This window comes from Periplaneta americana, chromosome 3 (genome assembly GCF_040183065.1).
Source record: "Periplaneta americana isolate PAMFEO1 chromosome 3, P.americana_PAMFEO1_priV1, whole genome shotgun sequence".
In the NCBI taxonomy this organism is placed as follows: domain Eukaryota; kingdom Metazoa; phylum Arthropoda; class Insecta; order Blattodea; family Blattidae; genus Periplaneta; species Periplaneta americana.
In genome coordinates, this window is record NC_091119.1 from 95,475,454 (window position 1) to 95,498,534 (window position 23,081).

Sequence of the window (23,081 nt, forward strand, 5' to 3'; positions counted from 1 at the left end):
TACATGCTTTAGATCGGGTACACTCTGTTCACTTATTATAGCACACATTGAATTGAAATTTTAGCCACTTACTGCTAATAGATACTAAAACATACCCTACTAAAATTATGAATATATCTGGAATATTATGGGAATAGGGCTTATACCAATCTTCGTCCTTTTTTTTTTTTTTTTCCACGGTGATGATTGGTTATAAGCCCTATGCCCATAATATTGCAGATATATTAATAATAATTTTTGTAGGGTATGTTTTAGTATCCATTAGCAGTAAGTGACAAAAATTTCAATTCAATGTTTGCTATGGTAAGTGAATAGCGTGTAGCTAATCTCAGGATGTAGTGAATTTATAAAAAAAAAATTACGTTTAAATTCAAAATTAATTCAAGGATAAAGATTTACTCTAGAGTAACCATTCTTTTTTCATTTTGAAGCTTAATATGTATACACACATCACTAAAAAAATGAATGAGCACTGATAAATAGTATTATATTTATGACTGCTTGAAGATAGGCTATTTTTACCATTATTTTGCATCCGATTACGACCAACTCCCTGTAAAGTCAACCCAAGCTTTGACAATTACAGTATTGTTAGCCAACCGTAATTTAGAGTGTGAGAATGTATTGTTCTGTTAATCCTTTTATCAGGCACTTTATGTTAATATAGTTCCTCAGGTTGCAGATAGAGGAGACAGCCTCCAGATATGGAGGATAGCAGCGAATATATTGAATAAGCAGTCGTGGACAGCTGATAAGGGGTAGTCCTCCATCTTGGGGGTTGGGCGAAGGGCTAACAACCCATCACCGTAAAAAACAGCTTGTTTCGAAACCACAGAATAAGCCTCGGAATGGGACTGATTCTCTGACACGACCATAGCAAAGGAATAAGATTGTGAGATTTGATACTTGGAACGTAACTAGTCTTTATAGAACAGGAGGGGTAATATTAGTAGCAAAAGAACTAGCTAGATATAGAATAGGTTAGATTGGATGGGAATGGCATATCACAAATAGGAGATTACTTGTTGTATTATGGAGAAGGAAACAATAATCACCAATTAGGAACAGGATTCTTTGTTCATAAAAGAATAAAATCAGCAGTAAAAAGGTCGAATTTATCAGTGACAGGTTTTTGTATTTAGTACTTAATTGTAGATGGTGCGATATCGTAGTTACAAATGCTCACGCCCCTACAGGAGAGAAAGACGACCATGTAAAGAGGATAGCTTCTATGAGAAATTGGAACACACTTTTGATCAGTTATCTAGATAACACATGAAAATTTTATTTGGGGGATTTCAATGCTAAAGTAAGATGGGAGGATATTTTTAAACTGACTATTGAAAAGAGCCTACACGTGACTAGTAATGATAATGGTGTTAGATTAGTTAACTTTACCACATCAAAAAACTTATTTGTCAAAAGTACAACATTTCCCCATAAGGATATACATAAATATTTTTGGACTTCTCCAGACGGATTGACACACAACCAAATAGATCATATCTTGATAGATAAACGAAGACATACTAGCATAGTAGACATTTGAACTTTCAGGGAGGCAGACTGTAATTCTGATCATTATTTGGTACCGGTAATTGGAGAATTAATAATAATGAAAATCGCACCCAACAGGCATTTTAAAACTATAGCTTAGTTCTGTTCAGTGGCATAGTCTTTTAGAGATCTCACTCTCTTTACACACACTTTGAAGTGGTAGGTCTCACACTTTCGTCCACATAATTCACACATACACATTCTTCTTTCGGATGTTGCCATCTCTTTTCACCACACAGTTTACCTTGGAAGCTATGGACTGCCAGGTGCGTCACTGCGTGTCTCTGGTCGAAATTAGCCTTCTCTCAGCTCCTCTCAACCATCACTGCTGTTCCATAGAAAGCTGGATCGATTTCTTCTCTCTTCATTTTTCACTCCTGTATCACCTCTTCTGCATTCACCATATTGGGTAAGAGAAGATTTAACCTTAGATCCTCCAAGAAAAAGGTCTCCTTTGCTAGTTCATATAAAAGTCTGCTCGGTGTGTGCTTCGACACTGACAGCGCCTTCTTCAGAAATCTTACTTTTAGGCTGTTGATGTGTTTCAACTGTTTCTGTCCAAGGTACAGAAACGTTGCAGACCATATGTAATGCTCGGTGACACCTTTGCTTCATTGCCATTCTCAAGGATAGTTGTCTGAGGTTTTGTATGTCTTTCATACTCCTGATCGCCACTGTCATCTTCTCCTCTATATGTGCGCGAAACGATCTCCCTGATGTCTGTAATGTTATTCGTGCTGATTCTTCAATTACAGATGATTTCATCCCCTGCTGCGAGTCGTCCTCCCCTCTGGAATACTACCAGTTCAGTCTTATTTGTGTTGATTATTATTTCGTTCTCATCCGCCCATGTTATAATTCTGTCTACTGCTGTTTGTAATACTGCCCTATCCCTCGAGAATAGGGCCATGTCATCTGCTTAGAGTAGTGAGTCTACGCTTGGGCAACTTCTTATTACTCATACCATCTCCTGCATATATACATTGAAGAGGAGCGGACTCAATGGATCTCCTTAGAGTACCCCTATCTTTTGGTCTATCCATTTCGAGTTCTCTATGTCGTTCTTGAGTTGTACCTGGTTCTCTGTCAGTATGTGTTTACAAGTCTTGTCAGCCTTGTTCTTCTTGCTAGGTTGAACAATTTTTCCATCAGTAGCTTTCAGTTGACTGTATCAAAGGCTCGACTGTAGTCAATGAACACTATGTAGAGTTTTCCCCAGTATTTTTTAAGCTCCTCCTGTACCCTCTTCATTAAACATTCTATGGTCATGAGCGTGCTTCTGCCCCTCCTAAAGCCACACATCTGATCTGGGAGTTTGTCATCTAGCAGGTTGTCCAGTCTCTGCATTAACAACTTGGACAGTATCTTGAAGGCCACTCCTTCTAGGACGATTCCTCGATAGGCTTCTACCAAGCCTGGGTCTTCCTTTCCCTTGTACAGGAGTTCGATCGTTGATAGTCGCCAGCTACTTGGGATGTCTCCTTCTTCTAAGCACTTATTCAATAGTGCCGTCAATGTCCCAGCCATAAAGTGGAACAAAGTCTTGAAGTATTCCCCGAACAAGCCATCAGGTCCAGGCGCTCTTTTGTTTTTTAATCTTTTTACCACGAACTCTGCTTCGGCTAACGTGAAGAGGTTGCAGGGGCTTCATCTACTCCTGCCATCTAGTGTCGTGTGGGGCTAGTGTGTTGCGTGCATGTTCCATATATTTATTGGGATGTCTGCTGGGAATCGAGGTTGTCTGGGACGTAGGATGCTGTATGGGTCTTTTTCTGCTTCATCTATTTCTTCCTGGGCCTTCTTTTCCAGATAGATATCCCTTTTTCCCTCTTTAAGGGCTTTGTATTCTTTCCTCTTCTCTTTGTAGTGTAGACTTGTAGGTCCTATTCTCTCGCTCTCTCTTTGGATCTATAGAGGAAGTTGAGCATTTCCTGTCTCCTTCAATAGCATTCAGTATCAAACCATTGTTTTGCTGTCCTCTGTTTGGGTATTGGTATTGCTCCACTATCCAGTAGTTGTTGAATCTTTTCCATCACTTTGAGAGACATCTATTTTCTATTCTCTTCTGGATGCTTGTTAGGAGAATTAAGAGAAAGACTATTAGTAGCCAAGCAAGTAGAGCAACAAGTTAATATTAGTAGATTCAGTAGATATGTTTATGTCTCGTGACCAGAATATTGTACGAAATGGAAACATAAAAATCGGAGATTTATCTTTCGAAGGGGTGGAAAAATTAAAATATCTTGAAGCAACAGTAACAAATATCAATGACACTCAGGAGGAAATTAAACATAGAATAAATATGGGAAATACCTGTTATTATTCGGTTGAGAAGCTTTTGTCCTCTTGTCTGCTGTCAAAAAATCTGAAAGTTAGAATTTATAAAACAGTTATATTACCGGTTGTTCTGTATTGTTGTGAAACTTGGACTCTCACTTTAAGAGAGGAACAGAGATTAAGGGTGTTTGAGAATAAGGTGCTTAGGAAAATATTTGGGGCTAAGAGGGATGAAGTTATAGAATGGAGAAAGTTACACAATGCAGAACTGCACGCATTGTATTCTTCACCTGACATAATTAGGAACATTAAATCCAGATGGGCAGGGCGTGTAGCACATATGGGCGAATCCAGAAATGCATATAGAGTGTTAGGTGGGAGACCGGAGGGAAAAAGACCTTTGGGGAGACAGAGACATAGATGGGATGATAATATTAAAATAGATTTGAGGGAGATGGGATATGATGATAGAGAGTGGTTTAATCTTGCATAAGATAGGGACCAATGGTGGGCTTATGTGAGGGCGGCAATGAACCTGTGGGTTCCTTAAAAGCCATTTGTAAGTAAGTAAGATTCAGTATTCTGAAATTTAAGGACGAAGAAGCTAAGCAACATTATCAGGTCGAAATTTCAAATAGGTTTGCTGCTTTAGCAAGTTCCGACGAAGTGGAGAAAGAGATGTTAATAGCGTGTGGGAAAATATTAGATATAGTATCAAAATTGCAGCTGAGCAGAGCATAGGTTATTATCAGGGAACGGATTTATATGGACTAAAAATATATGAAATATGTAAATATATATGTAGTTATTTTTACCAAAATATGGAATTAAATATGGATTTTTACCAAAATATGGAATTAAATATGGACTTAAAATTATAAAAAAATGACTATGTACGTTAAATATTGGTACATTTTAATCAAACTAAACAAAAAATATAATGGACGTACCTTATCTTCCAATGTAGTTTCAACAAAACACAATTTTTATTGTCTGTTACCATAACAATAGGTTACAAACATTTCTTTCAAGTGCTGAAAAGTGAATCTTCTTCTATTGTCTCTGAGGATAGATTTATACTGACTAAAAGAGCGTTCGACGTCACAAGAAGTAACTGGTACATAATTCAATTTCACAATGTCTGCTGGGGATAAGTCCAAGTTAATCTTCACTGTTGATTCACCACTCATCACAGCAACAACCTTTTGTAGTTCTTCATATCCAGGGTTTTTTGAAAGTACAGTGTCCACCTTAGCTCTTACTGCATCTGCAACTTTACCTCTACCATGATTCAGTTGTTCCACAGTACTATTTATAATTTCAAAACTTTCAGATAGTGAAAGGTGCCTATTTTGGAGACTTTTGAGCGTTTTTATGATGCATGAAAATGTATGCTGAATGTGAGCTAAGTCATTCTTCACACTTATGTCACAGGTAACTGTTTTCGCAGTATCAATTGAGACTGCATCTTCAGAGTCCAATGCAAGGAGAACATTGTTACTAGAGTCTATATGTTCGGCATAATATTCAACTGCTTCTAGCCATGTACCCCATCTAGTTAAAATTGGCTTTGGTGGCAATGGAATTTCAGGGTACATTTCTTTCAACACGTTAACTCTACTGGGAGCTTTGAGAAATACTTTTTTCACTGATGAAATCAACAAATCTACTTTAGGGAAATTGTCTCTGACCACTTCTGCCACACGATGAAATGCATGCGCCACACAAGTAAAATGAGTCAATTTAGGATATACAACAGATAATGCTTGTCCAGCTTTGACCATATAAGGGGCAGCATCGCTAATAAAGAATAACACATTATCGTACATAATACCCTTTGGCCACAGGATACCCATAGCTTCGTTGAACAGTTTAACTATAGTTTTGTTATTGCACTTTTCTAGAACATCACAATGTAAAAGAATTCGTTCAGAATATTGTTCACTTAACAAACCGATAACTACATTACCAACAAGTCTACCTTCTTTGTCGGGAGTCTCATCAATGGAAACCCAAATTGAACTATCTTTAATTTCATCTCTTATCTTCTGTATTGTCTCATCGTAGATGGATGGAGCATACGTCTTCCTAAGTGTTGACTCATCCGGGATTGTATGTTGAGTATATTTTTCAAGGAATTCCCTGAAGACCTTATTCTTTAGTTTGTAGAGAGGAATATCAGCAGAGATGAGAGAACGGCACAGGTCGATGTTAAACTCAGATCTTACATTCGATGTTGTTGGTTGTGTTAAAAACAATTGTCTCTGCTTGGAATTTAGTTGTTTGTTGGCCTGATGTTTACTAGTTGTAATGTGTTGTTGCACCAGGAACTTTTGTGTAGATGATACTGCACACTGACACAAATTACAAAATAATATTTTATTGTCAGTTGATAAACCATCTTCTTTAAATTCTGAAATGTAACTTGTTAGTTTTGATTTTAAATTGACTGAATGACGTACTTTTGGCATATTTACCGTCTTTATAGTATGATTTACAAAACTGAACCTATGTGTACTCTGACTGGCATTTAACTGTTGAGCTGCACAACTGAAGTCTGTTAAAAATTTTAAATTAAATTAATACAGTTTTGTAACTTACTTTCCCATTGTTGATAGGACTGCTAATTTTCAAATAACTCTGATGTTAAAGGGATTACTGAACATGTGTTTAAATCTCTATTGTTGAAATGTATTTTTAAAAGTTAATGGAATTTTGTTTTGTTTTATTGTTAAACCTAATATAATATGGACTGTTTTATATGAAATATGGAAAATATATGGAAATTAACGAAAATATGTACTAAACTCTAAAATATGGAAAAATATGGAAAATAAAAGTAGGATTTTTCAACCCTACACATTGTGAAACATAAAGATAATGCAAAATATAAATTATATTAGCTTTATAAGTAAATATGTATTTACATATAAATCCTTTCCCTGGTTATTATGAAATGTGGTTTGACGAAGATTGTTGCATTATAGTAGAAAGAAGGAAACAGACAAAATTTAAATTGTTACAGGATCCAGTTGAGGCAAATAGAGATAATTATTTCAATAAAAGATGGGAAACAAGTCGTACACTTAGGAATAAAAAAAAGAGATTACTTGAAGGAAAAACTCAATTAGGTAGAAACAAATAGTAAGAAAAAAAAAACAGATTTATATAAGGGTATAAAGGAATTTAAGAACGGATATCAGGCAAGGGTAAACGTGATTAAGGATGAGAATGGTGACTTGCTTACAGACTCTCATTCAATCCTGAACAGATGGAAAAACTATTTTGGGCAACTACTAAATACATAGGCCAAATAGAAATGACCGGACGAAATTCAAATACAAACTGCTGAGCCATTTATACTCTAACTCTCACTCTCTGAAGCCGAAATTGCGATAGAAAATCTGAAAAAGTACAAGTCTCCAGATGTCGATCAAATTCCAGCAGAATTAATACAAGAAGGTGGAAGCGCATTATCTAGCGAAATTTATCAGCTTGAACTTGCTATTTGGAAAAAGGAAATTGTACCAAAACAATGAAAGGAGTCCATAATTATACCTATTTTTAAGAAGGGGAACAAGACTAACTATAATAACTTTCGAGCAATATCACTTTTGTTGATGTCGTACAAAATTTTATCCAATATTATTTTGAGAAGATTAATTCCATATGTAGATGAAATTATTGGGGATGATCAGTGTGGTTTTAGGCGTAAGAGATCGACTATTGATAAGATTTTTTGTATTCGACAGATATTGGCGAAAAAATTGGAGTATAAGGGTGCAGTACATCAGTTACTCATAGATTTCGAAAAGGCATGACTCTGTTAAGAGGGAAGTTTTATATAATATTCTTATAGAAGTTGGTATTCTGAAGAAACTAGTTCGATTAATTAAAATGTATCTCAGTGAAATGTACAGCAGAGTCTGTATAAGCCAGTTTCTGTCGGATGTTTTTCCAATCCACTGCGGGCTAAAGCAAGGAGTTGCACTATCACCTTTACTTTTTAACTTTGCTCTAGAGTATGCCGATGCACTATCACCTTTACTATTTAACTTCACTCTAGAATATGCCATTAGGAAAGTCCATGATAACAGAGAGAGTTTGAAATTGAACGGGTTAGATCAGCTGCTTGTCTATGTGGATGACATGAATATATTAGGAGAAAATCTACAAACGATTAGGGAAAACGCGGAAATTTTACTTGAAGCAAGTAAAGCGATAGGTTTGGAAGTAAATCCCGAAAAGACAGAGTATATGATTCTGTCTCGTGACCAGAATATTGTACGAAATGGATATATAAAAATTGGAAATTTATTCTTCGAAGAGGTGGAAAAATTCAAATACTGTATCTTGGAGCAACAGTAACAAATATAAATTACATTTGGGAGGAAATTAAACACTGAATAAATATGGGAAATGCCTGTTATTACTTGGTTTACAAGCTTTTGTCCTCTAGTCTGTTGTCAAAAAATCTGAAAGTTAGAATTTATAAAACAGTTACCAATTGTTCTGTATGGTTGTGAAACTTGGACTCTCACTTTGAGAGAGGAACAGAGATTAAGGGTGTTCGAGAATAATGTTCTTAGGAAAATATTTGGGGCTAAGAGGGATGAATTATAGAATGGAGGAAGTTACACAACGCAGAACTGCACGCATTTTATTCTTCACCTGACATAATTAGCGACATTAAATTCAGACATTTGAGATGGGCAGGGCATGCAGTACGTATAGGCGAATCCAGAAATGCATATAAAGTGTTAGTTAGGAGACTGGAGGGAAGAAGACCTTTGGGAAGGCCGAATCGTAGATGGGAGGATAATATTAAAATGGATTTGAGGAAGGTTGGATGTGATGATAGAGACCGGATTAATCTTGCACAGGATAGGGACCGATGGCAGGCTTACGTGAGGACGGCAATGAACCTCCAGGTTCCTTAAAAGCCATAAGTAAGTATAGTTCTATATTTGCTGGGTTTTATTTCCTAGCATTATTTATTTCAGAGTTTGTAAATTTTTGTTGCGTATAAAATTATTTTTGATATGCTGTACACCTTTGTGAGGAATATGGAAAATTGTTGCTTCAGTTGGCAAAACTATTCGAAATTCATTAGGTGTTGTTCTGTCTATAAGGTACTGGCAATTTCTTTTAAAATACCTATATAAAAGGTACAGGTGTGGGAAGAAGAGGTACAACTGCGTAAATGAACAAACTAATTGTAATCAGGTATGACAGAAATGTACTGCAATTAAATCTCCTAATTTATACCACCTGGACACTTCAAATTTTAAGCGAATATAAAGACACTAATTTCATGTAAGTGTTTTCTGAAATATACAACTATTAATTCTATGTAACAAAAAATTGAATTAGCAATGTATACCAGTATTATGAAATTGGCTGTAAAGCTATTTGGTTATTTTACTAAAGATGTTATTAATTGGTCCAACAGAATAATAGCTGTTATAGTGACAATTAATATTTGAGGAGAAAAATTCGCTTCGGTGCCGAAAAGGGAAACACTGTAGGAGAGGAGTTTGGTCCAGTGCTGTGGATTGAATTCGGTGTAGCTCAGTGGTCAGAGTGCTTGGTATGTAGAACCAAGGACTTGGGTTCGATCCCCTGCGCCGGAGCGAATTTTTCTCCTCAAATATTATTTGGTTATTGCTACTAAAGGAATAAATGTTCGTGATGACAGTTACAGTGGAATGATTGCTTGAAATGGGAGCCATCTTTCAGGCAGAATGGGGCCTTAAAGCACATAAACCATTTGCTATCTGTATGTAATTGATGTAATGTGTATTTGAATTTTCCTCGTGCATCGCCAAAAATTAGTTCACTTACAGTGACTCCTCATTAATATCACTTACGTGATGTCTGTTTGCAGCAACTGTGAGCAGTCCTGGCAAACCTAGGGGAGTGACGAAGTCAAACACAATGACGGGCAACAGGACACTAACACCCAGTGTGTCAGTGGGTAGAAGAAGCACCATAAGCTACGATGCAAAGGCGGCCTCAAATGAGAAGACTAATGCAGCCGGGGATGCTCCCAGGTAGGTCAAATGACAATGTATTAGAGAATACTACACAAGCACTTCAACTACTGTACCTACAGGATGCACTTAACATACAGATAAAAGGTTTAAAATGTTTTTTTTTTCCCCCTTTCTTTTTTTAAGTATCACAGTATTGCTGAACATGTACAGTATTTGAAGTGAGAAGTCTGTGCTTTTTATCGAATGAGTTGTGGGCCTATTTTGAGCAGAACTAATACAAACATTTGGAACCATAGTAACTCAGTGATAGAGCAACAGACTGGAGACTGGAATATCCTGGGTTCATACCCAGCTGGTGGCTGGATTTTTCTCATAACTTCCAGGGTGACTCTGGGCTGCTCTCAGCCTCCTATCAAATTGAATACTGGTTCTTTCTGGGGGTAAAAGGTGGACAGAGTATCAGACTGTGGTGCAGACCACATCACCTCATGAGGTCGAGAAAGCATGTGAACTGTACCTCCATGCTGTTTTACAGCCACACCGCCTCACTGAATATCTTTACCTTAATATAAATATACAAAACAGCATTACTTCTCTTTCAGTGAGAACAAACATTTCTCTCATGAGTGTGTTCAGCCATCCAGCATTATAACTGCATGTCATGGGTCCAAGCTTTAATAACAGCCATGTGTTCAGTTGCCTGTGAATGGGCTGATGACAGAGCTAACCACAAACTAACAGACATTTCTTGTACTGTATGTGCATCGTTATCCAGTCTACAAGTCCATGTACCTCCTACCCTTAGCCTCCCACAATCAAAGTTTAGAAATACTGAGAATAGTGGAGAAAAGATGCTTGTGCAAGGTGGCATTTTATGCCACAAACCAAATTTTCTTGAAAACAATGTTCTTTTAAATTTCCATTTGAATTTGCTGTAGTATATTAGTGGTACATCTCTTCCCACACTACAGGAACACAGTATTTTGTATGAGAATGTCAGTAATTTGACATTGTATATGACTTGTACTGGTATGACTATGCCACAGTACAGTACAGTCCATGTTGCTGCTGCATGATACTCATCTACGTTATTTACAGGGCAAGATGGCGCTGTTGCATGACTTGTCTAGAGAAAGTCCTACATAAAGTACATGGGTTCAGTATAAGATATATAGAGTTGCAACAAAATCTGAACTGATAATGTTAGAGACATATTGAAGGTGCTAAAATATGGGATTATATGGGAGAACATTGGCAGAGGATTATATAAATATTGTGCTGAAACAGATCTGTATAGTTGGTGAATTTCGTTACTTCATTTTCCATAGTAGTATATACTGTTACACAGTACATTGCACTGGTGTGTGTGTGCGTTTACCATTCTGAGACCTGTTGAATGTTTTTATTACAAATGGCTAATATATCCCGACGTAGTAAAAAAAAAAACAACCAATGGCTTTCTTCCTTTATTACTGTTGCACTGGTCCATGTAGATTTAGAAACTTGTGTCCCACTTGTCACAAAGCACAAAGTCATATTGCACCCACCAATCTTATTTTACAGGTTAGTTGTTCATAAATAAATTAACATAGGTAATGCTCTACATTAGATAAAGCAACAGGTATACTTGTCATTTAGGTGCCAGAAAACTGAATAATTTGTTATAAACTGAGCGATTGATTAAGCAAAGAAATTATCAGTACACTGCAGAAAAATATTATGCTGAAAAAATTATATTTCATAACTTTAATGGAAACACATTTTCAGCATTTATGGTAACCTATTTAACAGTTTTGCTTATTATATTATCTACTCTTTCATGTGGGTGCATTCATGTGAATCTCTGTTAGTCATTTAATCCATCATCCCTCCATTCGTCTATGTGCAGCAATGCCTCTTAATGTATAGTGTGAATTATGAATAGCTCATTGAATTCTTTGTGCAGAAGTAGCACAGAATAAAATTTTACTAGAAATAAACTCTTAATGATTTTTTTTTAACATAAATAATTTCTTTACATAACAAAATAAATGTAATGATATAGCCAGCGTTTTGAAGAGAAATTACTTATATGATTATGCCTTTAATTGGAAACTTTTTAAACCCATGATATCAATTTGTGCCTACTAATTATTTTTAAAAATTAATTTATCCCTAGCTGTTTTGAAAATCTTGACAGTTTCGGAAATAGAGTAAAAGGATATATATTTTTCTGTAAAAAATTATGTAATTATGCCTCCAACTGAAAACTTCTTCAAGCAAACCTTATTTTCCTAAGAATTTCTACTTCAAAGTAATGATTTTTAAATGTTAATAAATGCCTCACATTGTCGGCTTTCGAACAAAAGTTATTATATAAGAAGAAAATAAATCATCATATATAAATGAATTGGAAAGGTCCTTATGGCCTAAGTGTCATTCTGTACATAACACCAGTGGCATATACTGGTTAAAGGGTTTGGGCTACCGCTGACCCTATTATTACACAAAATATATCTAACAATTACTTTAATTTTAATTACTATGGTAAAACTAATAATACAAAATTATTACATTATGTTATATTATAAACTTTTTCTTTTGTAATTTCCTTGAGCTACCGCCGGTAGCCCGCAAAATACGCCCCTGCATAACACACCCCTTAAACATCAACCAACAAGTTCGTTACCCGCATGAAAAATAAATTAAGAGCCACTTAATTGACAGCTTACATGTTCTCAAAATGTAGGAATATTCAATTCAATTTATTATTAACAGTAATATACCTCTTCTTGGTTTCAGTTAAAAATAAGGATAATATTTATTTATCAGGTCGAAACTGATTGCAATTATTTGCTTCTTATTTAAGATAGATTGAATAATCAATACTTTTTAATGCAACCCATATGTTATATTTAACTACTATTCTATGATGCTCTTCTTAAATTTTGCTCATACTTGAAGTCTTGTGAAATTGAAAATAGAATTAAATGGAAGCATACATTTTCATTAAACCATTGTATATAATTTGACAGAACACAGTTGTGTGAATAAATTTATTAATGTTCAATATTGTAGGTCAGTCAATGAAAGTCATGCACCCAAAATGATAAACTTCATTCTATTATTAGATATTTTTGATGATAAACAAAATTTTCATGAAATATAGATTACACTGCAGTTCAAAATGGTTTGAATAGTTATATAATTCCCCCCTCCTTCTCCCTTATATAATAAAATTGATAAATGAAATGTTATAGCCAGTTTTTGGCGGTATAAATTATTTACCGAATTATATATCTAATTGTGAACTTTTTGAGACATAGAGCGAAAGATATATTTATTTTTCAGTAAAAAAAATTCTCTGTGTAATTATGACTCCAATTGAAAACTTCTTCAAAGAAACATTTTTATGGCTAAAAATAACTGTATATTTACTTCTTGAAATTTATGTAACCCTAGTCCTTTAGATTTGTTTTCATGAACGAGACTTACAGGGATGTTTACAAAGTAGTTTTGATATTAAAGTTTCACTCTACTAAGAGTCAGAATTCGACTAAAGGCTGACAGTGAAACAATAGATTTTGTATGATTTATTGATATTAGTTCACAAAAGTACAAACTTAATAATTTAAAAATGATCTATATACAAAAAGTAATTATATGTAATAAATATACAATTTCCTAAACTAATTAATCTATCGCAAATCTCAGTAATTTATTGGTTAAAACTTGCACTTAATCTGGTTTTAGTGCAAGTTTAACCAATCGTGATAACCATTAAAACTTTAACCTCTATCTGTTTGTTGAGAGCAAGTTTCATAGTGATGACTTCAGAGATGATACAAACACAGATAGCTTCAGAGAACTGATGTCTGATGGATTTGCTGAATTAGCAATTCCAGATTAGGAGTGTATAGTATCTACTTCAGCAGTTCAGACTGAGAAGAATACTACAAGTACAAAGCAAATCTGGAAACACCAAAAGGACAAGAAGTCACGAGAAACTACAAATGCATATCTTGAAGAGAGACAGAAAATGTAACTTAAAAAACTGAATAGCTCCACACCAACTTGGAAAGTATTATCAGGCTGCAAGTGTGCGGTATCAGGAGGAAATTTTTAGGCTTGCTATCAAATACATAGAAGAACTGTATCAGATTAAAAAGAAAAATTATGAACTATCAACCACTACTTACGTTTTAAGTATTTAAAGAAAAAAAAAATACATAAATACTGTTAATTTTTGTATAACAATTCATAATCAATTATTCAAGAAACTGTTTTATTTTATTTATAAACAACTTCGTTATCCAGTGATTAGCCTATTCCGTCACTTAGTTCAAATATCTTGCAGTGATATTTTTTTCTGGCTATAGCTCCTAATTGTTGAGGAGAGTGCTAGTAGGAATAATTGTCATCTTCATCATGATCAGCATCATTTTCATCATCAGGTTCTAAGAGACTACGATCTGCTGCAATGTTATGAAGTACTACAGTGGCCACAATAACAGTAAGAGTGTGAACTTTCTTGACAAACATTGAAACTTTTTCTTCCTTCATCCAAACGATCTCTCAGCCACATTTCAGTCCAGGATGTCATCATCATATCCCTCACGTATTAGACCCTACAGGATCTGTTACGGTCTCATGCCAGCGCTTTCGTGGTCTTCCCAATTTCCTCTTTCCTCTTAGTCCAGGATGTAAGAAGCATTATATCAGGCCTGGGCATTAATACCTCAATTGAGGTATTGCAGACTACCCCTTAACTCCCCCACTCCACATTCCCCAGCAGAGACAGTTATGTATCGGACCAAAACGAGTAGACCTGAAGGCAAGCATTGCTGAGGATGGATTGTAGCTTTCGGCTCTTGCTGGTCACCTAAAATCCACCACTGATACACAGTGCTTTACTATGTGTTTGTTTCTAAAGTGATGAAGTGGAAAGAACATGGGCAGGGTATCTTCTTTTCTTTTTCCTTCCCATTTATGCTCAGGGCTCATTATATTCTCCTTCGGCTAATGTTAAAAGGTTAACACTTTAATTTCAGTGTCAGTACTAGTATGCCTGACATTTAAATTGCCAAGAACCTGGCAGTAGTATTAGTACTTCCAGATTCTTTAATTGAAAATACAAACTGTAATATTGATGTGAATTCTTAACCACTCAACACTCAATTTCATCTAATATTCATGGTAAAAAATAATGACTACACTGGACCAGTAAATTCTTTTCCATCAAGTTTCATAACACCATTCAGTTAGGGCATCTCTAAACAAAAGGATAGAAGTGCCAATAACAATGAAAAAGTAACAAGATTTAAAAAAAAAAAAAAGAAAAAACACTTTTCCTCTTGTGTCATGTTCCTTACAAAAAGCAGCACAGCAAATCAATGACGAATAAATGAAACTTAACTGACACCAGCAGAGGGAAAGAGTTATCTTTCCTTTTGATGAGACAGTTTTGCCAACATTTGGATTGAAGTCAAAATAAGTTTCATTCCCAACAGAGTAAATTAATTGAAAAAATAATTTAAGCAACGATTGTTGTATAACTGTAACCATATGGCACGCTAGTACATAATGGGTTGATGCATATTCATTCATCATTGCAGTTTGTTTGTCAAATCTCTCTCTCATTACCTCTAAAGAACTCAATTGGATTTTGTGCATGTGTTATAATATGTCAAAGATTGGGAACAGCTTCTATAATTTCCTCGATTTCTTCATAATTCTCCATAAACTCAACCATTTCCTCCACTTTCTTGTCCGAAAGTCAAGTTACAAAGTCAGATATGACTTCGAAGTGAAGTTATCACGAGTTTACTTTTCTCAAAGTATTGACTGTGAAATGAAAAAGGCAACTTTCCATGATTCAAAGTCCACTTTAGTGTAAAGTTTTGTTTATGAATAGTTTTTTTTTCTGATGGTGGGTACTTGACTGTTCATCATTCACCCAAATGAAGCTGGTTGTGTAGATCAATTTCACCTATATGAAGTCAGTTTTGTAGACCAATTTACCAAGAGTCAATGCCCAGGATGTGCCATAGGAGGCTGGTCTGCACTACACCAACGAACTTATGATGGAGATTTGTTGGAATGCCACAGAGGAACTGGAGCTCCCAGAGAAAACCACTTTACCTGTATCACTTGCCCAGCGCAAGTTATAAATCAGGGATGTGCCAAGGATCGAGTCCGGGTCTACAGGATTATAAGTCCAGAGCTCTAGCCACTAGACTACTGTGGTGGCCCCTTTGGAAATAGGGAAAGATAATATTTTGTTTTTTTGAAACAAAATAAACATCTGTAGATAGAATCCCACCCAATGTATTGCTACTTTCCTTGTTGTTTTCTTGCTACAAATAATTTAAGTTGGGTGGTCATTCTCAATGGCCTAGTGATTATCATGTTAGCTGGTGGATAGGAGGGTTGTGGGTTCACTGTGATGGTTTTTTAAGGGCGATAAATTTTTCTGTCTGGCTTCCTCTGAGAAGGAAGTAAAGCTGTACTGTATTACAGATTTATGGCGTGTAAAAGAACACTGATAGGGTTCCAAGCAAAATTTGTTGGTTATTACTTGCCCATATAGAATTTTGATGCTGAATAATCTTTGCTGTTGAAAAGATCATTAATTAAAATGTTACCATTTGGATCAGTTTATTGCAGTGAAATGGTTCGCTTCTTTCATATCTTAGTTAGTTGAGTACCCACCAACAACAAATATCCATAATAAAATTTATTTATTTATTTAATGCAGCATGCACTTTATACAAAGTCATTCGCTTACAAATGAAGAAGAAAATACCAAACAAAATATAGTTAATAAAAAGTAACAAAAGGAGATCATGAGTCTTTGAGCAGGTGTCTTGCTTTTCTATATGTTGTTGCTGAAATAAAAAGGAACAATAATTCTTTTATTGTTTACTACTTTACCATTGACATCAAAGAACTTAAAAAATTAGTAAATTTGTCCATTTGTTATTAATTATTATACAGTGTGTCCCACTTACTACCGAACTCTGAATTTATTTTAATAATTCCAATACTAATGAAGATATTGTAATGAAATTTGAAGACGACTTACTTCATTCTGCGAGAGATGTGGTGATGACACAACAGATGCTGGAAGTGCCCGCCATTTGCATCCAGGCAAGATTGAATTCGTCAGACCATATTATCGGATGTCTTCGCTAGGATGTCCTCATTTATTGCCTGGATCTCTGTGATTGCTTTCTTTCAAAGCATCTATGGTTTGTGGTTTATTCTTATAAACTGCCTCTTTCAGATATCCTCACAAAAAATCAGGTGATATCAGGTCGGGTGAGTGCGGCAGCCAAAGTCCTTTCGAAATGACGCGAAAAAGGATTGAATTTTGGCCATGCCGGTGATTGATGTGTGGCATGTCGCACTGTTTTGCTGGAAATATCCCATGGTGAGTTCCTGGTTGTCCAGTTGATTTACAAACGTATTGAATATTTCAAGGTATTCATGTTGCAATTGTTGTATTGAAGAAGATGGGACCAATTATTCACTGCTGAGACAATGTACACCAATCATTTCTGAATGAAGAGGTCCTTTGTGTATCATATGAGGGTTCACGTGCCCAAATACGGGAATTTTGATTATTTATGTATCCTGACAGGTGAAATCACACCTTGTCTGTGAACCAAGTGTAGTCCAGAATGGTTGGATTATTTTGAAGAAATGTTTGAAACATTTGACGTCTGATTATTTTGAAGAAATGTTTGAAACATCTTACAGTAACATATTCATTTTGCTTTGTCAGTTTCTTTTAATTCTTGCACCGCAGTGAAACAGTAAGCGTAGGCAATGGAGTGATTTAGAGGGAGATGCCAGTAGCCTATTCTTCACATCCTCGATCGTTTCCTGTGTCATTTGTTCTCTACTCCCTGCATGTCTGTTCAGTAAAGTTCCATGGGTTTCAAGTTTCCTCGATAAGGCCCAAATGGTGGACTTACGTGACGGATGTGGGTTGTCTCCAAATCTCTTTACGAACCGCTCTTGACATGCCTGTATTGAGTCTGTCTTCCAGTACACTCGAATAATAAACACACGCTCTTCTAGAGTATACCGATTCATTTCAACTGCACTACTTGTCTTTCTACGAAGTGAACTGTATTGAGTCTGTTTTCCAGTACACTCGAATTACGATTAATCAACAATCAATGATTACATACGCAACACAACAATCACAAATAAACCACTGGACAAGCGCATTGTTGCTACTCCAAATTGCACCATACAACAGTGATCAATATCTTCATTAGTATTGGAATTATTAAAATAAATTCTGGGTTCGGTACCGAGTGGGTCACACTGTATCAATATATTAACGTAGTAAACATAATTATCAATGAATCGTTTTTAAATTGTTTTAGCTCAAGAGAAATTTTGATTTAGAATATGTGATTATTTCAGAAAAAGGGTAACACATGCTTATAGATAGGGTTGCCAAAGTTTCAAATCTGGCTCTGGTCATATTGGATACTATTACAATATAATATCTATGTTATATAAATCTGTGCAAAATTAATTACATATTTCTATCTAAGCAGTGCATTTTACAAAATGAAGTCTGGCATCTTATTCTTAATACTTCCGTGAAATTCTAAAAAATGATTTTTGTATGCTGTGTATAAGAAAGTTATACAATAATATGTTGTTGTTGTTTTCTAATGCCAGGCATTTGACAATAAAGTCATTTGACCTCTTGCACTCCAATATTTTTCAAAGATAAAATACAATAATATAGGACCAGGAAACCTTTGATTCATGTAATTGTGGGCACTGTGACTAGAATGTGCAGGAGCACCATCGTGCATAAAGTGTGTGTGTCAACAAATATTACCAATGGTGTGTCATCTAGGAGTTAAGTGTCATAGACTGAACTTCAGAACTCGGAAACCAAGCATTTCTGGCCCTATATTAATGTAAATTAGTTTTGTCTACATTTGAGGAATTCATTCCTGAAATTACTGGTATGCTGTGTATTTTTGAGACACCTTTATGTTTTGTTATACTTTATTATGAAATTAAAGTGGTTCCCTTTTTTTTAGTGACTGAGGTATATGCACACCTTAATACGTTATTATCTGACCTGCAGTGTTTTGAAACTATATGATTTAATCAAATGCATGGTCTTTCTCTTCAGATGGCCTCAATTTGATCCATTGTCTTAGTAGACAGATTTCTTCATGTTCCCCTGTTTTCCCCATCTCTATTATCTGCTCCTACGAGAGAAATGTACTGACCTTGCCAACCAGCATGATATGCTAGGAATCTCGATCTACTTCGAAAGAAACTTGTTATGATCCTGTGAGATTTAGTATATAAAGTTAATTAATGTCGTATTTAAATTGATGTAATATAAAAATGAAGACATTTAGAACTTGATCACAACATTTTGTTAGTTTTATGGTTTTCTTACTTTGATGTCAAAATCTTATTACCAGCAATTTACAGTTTTAAAGTTTACATATATTTTGTAAGGTTCCAGTTAATCACAATAGTGCAAAATTGAGTCCAGAGTAATAGGTATGGTTAAGTTATGCTATTCATTATCGTTCATAATAGTTATATGAAAGAATTATGTTTTCCTTGTAGACATTATGTCATTCATAATTAACCATTTAAAATATAGATAGTACCATTGTTTATTGAATTTTGTCAAATTGAATGTGAGATTTCTGAGTGCGACTTCTAAGGCTTTGATTTCTCCAGCAAAGGCAGTACTGTTTATACCAGCAACTAGATAGTGAATAAGCAATTTAGAGTAGATACCGGTTTCTACAGTTTTGCTTTCTTTACTGGAGCCTCCTTCACCTGTTATTGTTACTCATTCTGCAGTAGCAGTTGATTGCTCCCAGAAGACATCACGTGAAGGCAAGTAACTTTGTCCCCAAAGTTGCCATCCAAGCTATCACTCAAAACAAAGTTCCAGAATCAGAGACCATCAGAGAATGCCGAATATTACTAATGTTCCTTGAAAACCAGAAGAAATGGGTAGGCTTCCAGTGGATACCATCTTACATTGGAATACTTGGCAATGAAATGGTAGATACCCTTGCCAAGAAAGGGAGACAGATTCAAACACCAATAAATCCTGAACCACATCTCAGAAGAAAGATACAGGAAGTCAAAAAAGCCAAAAAGCAGCAAAAGGAGAGAGACCTGGGAAAAAGCCGAAGAACTTGTAAATGAGATAAAATTAAATGTACATAAAGAAGCAGTGGCGAAGTTCAGGCTGATGTCAGGACATGACTGTCTTCCACATAGTCTCTATAGATTGGGAATTTATCTATATAGCAGCTGCTCATTTTGTGCTGACCCTCACCAAGAAATGAAGCAACAACATCTACTACCTGCCCACTGCTGAACTGTGAAGACCAAGGAAAACAGGATTTTGTCAACTTCTGCCATTTGATAAATAAGTAAATATGAATAACAGGGATACTCGAGGAAACCTGCTATGTATCTGCTTTGTCCACAAAAAATAAGGAAAAAAACTCGAAAATTACAGAGTTGTGATGAGAAGCTATCAGCTGATGCTACAATTAGGCGTAAGGATGTCTAAGAGGGAACCCTTTTGGTTGCACAAGACTGGTTTCAATGAAGCAGAATCTGATGCTCATCTAGATCTGTCCAAATCCAGTGATTTTAAACATTCTGCTGCAAAATCTAAATTTTAGAGTCTTCAAAGAGTCAAAAGTAAGTTGGATTGGTGCAGTGCAGCACAGCACAGCACAGTTTGGCATGGCGCAGAATTTGCATGAACAGTTCACTGGCCATGTGGCTATAAATGTAAATTATGTGACAAAGAATGACAACAGGAAGTAAAAATTTATAAGGTAGAATCTGACAGCCCCTTGTTAAGTGCTCTGAGACAAGTGTTATCATCATAACCCCTCCTACTTCTTCTCCTCCTCCTTCCATATAACCTAAGGTCTCAATCCATTGTTGCATTGGGTCATCTAAATCTTCTGTTCTCCTTTGAAATATGTTATGAATTTTTTAATTCTGTCATGTTCCATCCTGTTGGAATTATGTTTCCAATGTACCTACTGCAGTATGTAAATTTGAATGAATAATACCAAAATTGGCTGCACGTTTTGGAATATTCCAGTTCTGTGTATAGTCTAGAGTACAGACCGATTATTTAGTTCTGACAGCTCAGCGACACAAAAGAAGGGAAGTAATAGGAGTAGTGGGGAGAGCTCTGGAGTAGAGATAAGGGCGAGCAGTCGGTAAGGGAATGCAGTACAGCTTAATTGTACTAGAAACATACCGCTCTACCGCACGCATGACATCCGATCACTCTGACGGCAAGCGAGAGACTAACCCAAACATCCCTTGACAAAACTAAATGGACTCACCTGACCCAGGCACACATTGCCGGGGACTGTCAGGACTAAATAATCATACTGTAAGTAATTGCTGATTTCATTCATATTTCACATCTTTGATGTTATCCAATCTATTTGTCAGATTTTCGGTTAGTGTCTCTCTCACATACCAATAGTGGTGTAACTAATGTTTTTTTTTTATCTTGACTTTAGAGAATTTTTGTAGTGAAGTGGATTTAAAAACAGAATTCAATAAAATCCCTCATATCCGGCACCCAAATAACTGGCAATACCAAAACAACAGCACTTTTGGCTAGATCAAAAAAAAAAGTTGTTGTTTTCTAATGCCAGGCGTCTGACAAAGTCATTTCACCTCTTGCACTCCAATATTTTTCAAAGATATTATCATGACTAGCCACTGAAGCACAGATTTTGAGGTTAAATGGCAAGTTGTAGCCGATTTAAGTGAACACCATATTTTAACGTTTTGGTGGCTACTTCATTCACACACAATCCCCAGAATGTCTGGAGGACCACACCTGCTGTTGGTCGACAGGTCCATTGGACCTAGCTGGGAGATCTTGTTGATCACCAGCTTTCCCTCCTTAAGCCACTGGAGGACGATTTTAGTGCCATAGCAGGTCAGCACTAGGAACAGAAAAGTAGAAAGAGGAGGAAGGAAAGGGAAATGAACCCCTAGGCCTCGAATGCTCTAATGCCGTTGGGGTCGAAGAAAGTAAGAGTTCAGTCAGAGGACTGGATAGGAAAGGGTAAAGAGGGAATTAGGTATCGGATAGAGGAAAATTATACCAAATTCAGTCATTAACTCATCAAGCTGACCAGTGCTAATGGATGAGTAGCCCCTCCCTTTAGTTCAGCTCGTAAAATTATGCTTACTAACAGCTGCACCACGGGAAGGTAGGGATGGGACATTGGGTATTTGTCCAGGTTGGTTCCTTATAAGCCTTCAATGGGAAGGATTAATGGCTCTCCCCCCTTTATCCGATAGATACCCTTTTGCAGCCAAAAAAAAAAAGTCATTCATGAGAAAGGAAAGAGTCTGACAAAGATGTGAGTGGTGTTTGTGGATCGCACATGCCACATATTGTGTTTACTCTTTACATTGTTGACACGTGAAAACATAGACAGAAAATCCCATTATGTCCCTGGAGTAGATCGGGTAGCATCATATCAGTATGTCACTTGGGCCTTGCAAACAATGCGCAGACACGATATATTTAAATTTACTGCAGCTTGAAGTCTCCCATTTCGAAGGGGTGTTGGATGGGTATAAATAGGAAAGTGTAAAATTCTCTGTTCCTACAGCGCATAAAAGTTTTGAGTGCTAGATACTATAATATAAACAAGCAGACATTAGAGATATGTTAAAGAGGTTCAAATCATTGAGCGCTACTTCATCTTTATAGTTGCAACATTGGCTATAATGCTCTTAATGTGACATGGCTGCCATTTAAAATTGTCATAAGGTTACGAAAACTTTTAATTTTTTTTTTTACGCTATTATGTATTACAATAATTATGAACTGATGAATGTACATTACTATATTCAGTACTTAAAATAAACATTGTACGTATTTCAAAACTTTATTTTTATATATCTATATGAAAATTACTAAATTTCAACATGGAAAAAATGTTTGTGCAGTACAGTGTGTCTTTACATAACCTATAAACGTGTTTTCCAATTATCTGGCAAAATCAGTTATCCGGCACTGTCTTTGTCCCACAGTTGCCGGATACGAGAAATTCTACTGTACATTGCTATTACATTTTATAAATGTATAAAGTACAAGGATTGTTGAAAAAGTTTTGTCTTCTCGACTGTAACTCGTTTATTAATTGATGAAAGTGAAAGATGTTATAATCATAAGAAAGTTTGAAATGTCCT

At 35.7% G+C, this 23,081-nt stretch overlaps 1 protein-coding gene across 14 annotated transcripts in view; it reads left to right on the forward strand.

Annotated features, from left to right (window-relative positions):
* Positions 1-23,081, forward strand: part of LOC138696270 (serine/threonine-protein kinase MARK2-like) — a 271,602-nt gene that overhangs the window by 194,093 nt on the left and 54,428 nt on the right. For all 14 annotated transcript variants that reach the window (XM_069820963.1, XM_069820964.1, XM_069820966.1 and 11 more), the window contains one exon: positions 9,722-9,887. In XM_069820963.1, the coding sequence (XP_069677064.1) occupies positions 9,722-9,887 (166 nt within the window). The remainder of the gene's footprint in view (positions 1-9,721; positions 9,888-23,081) is intronic.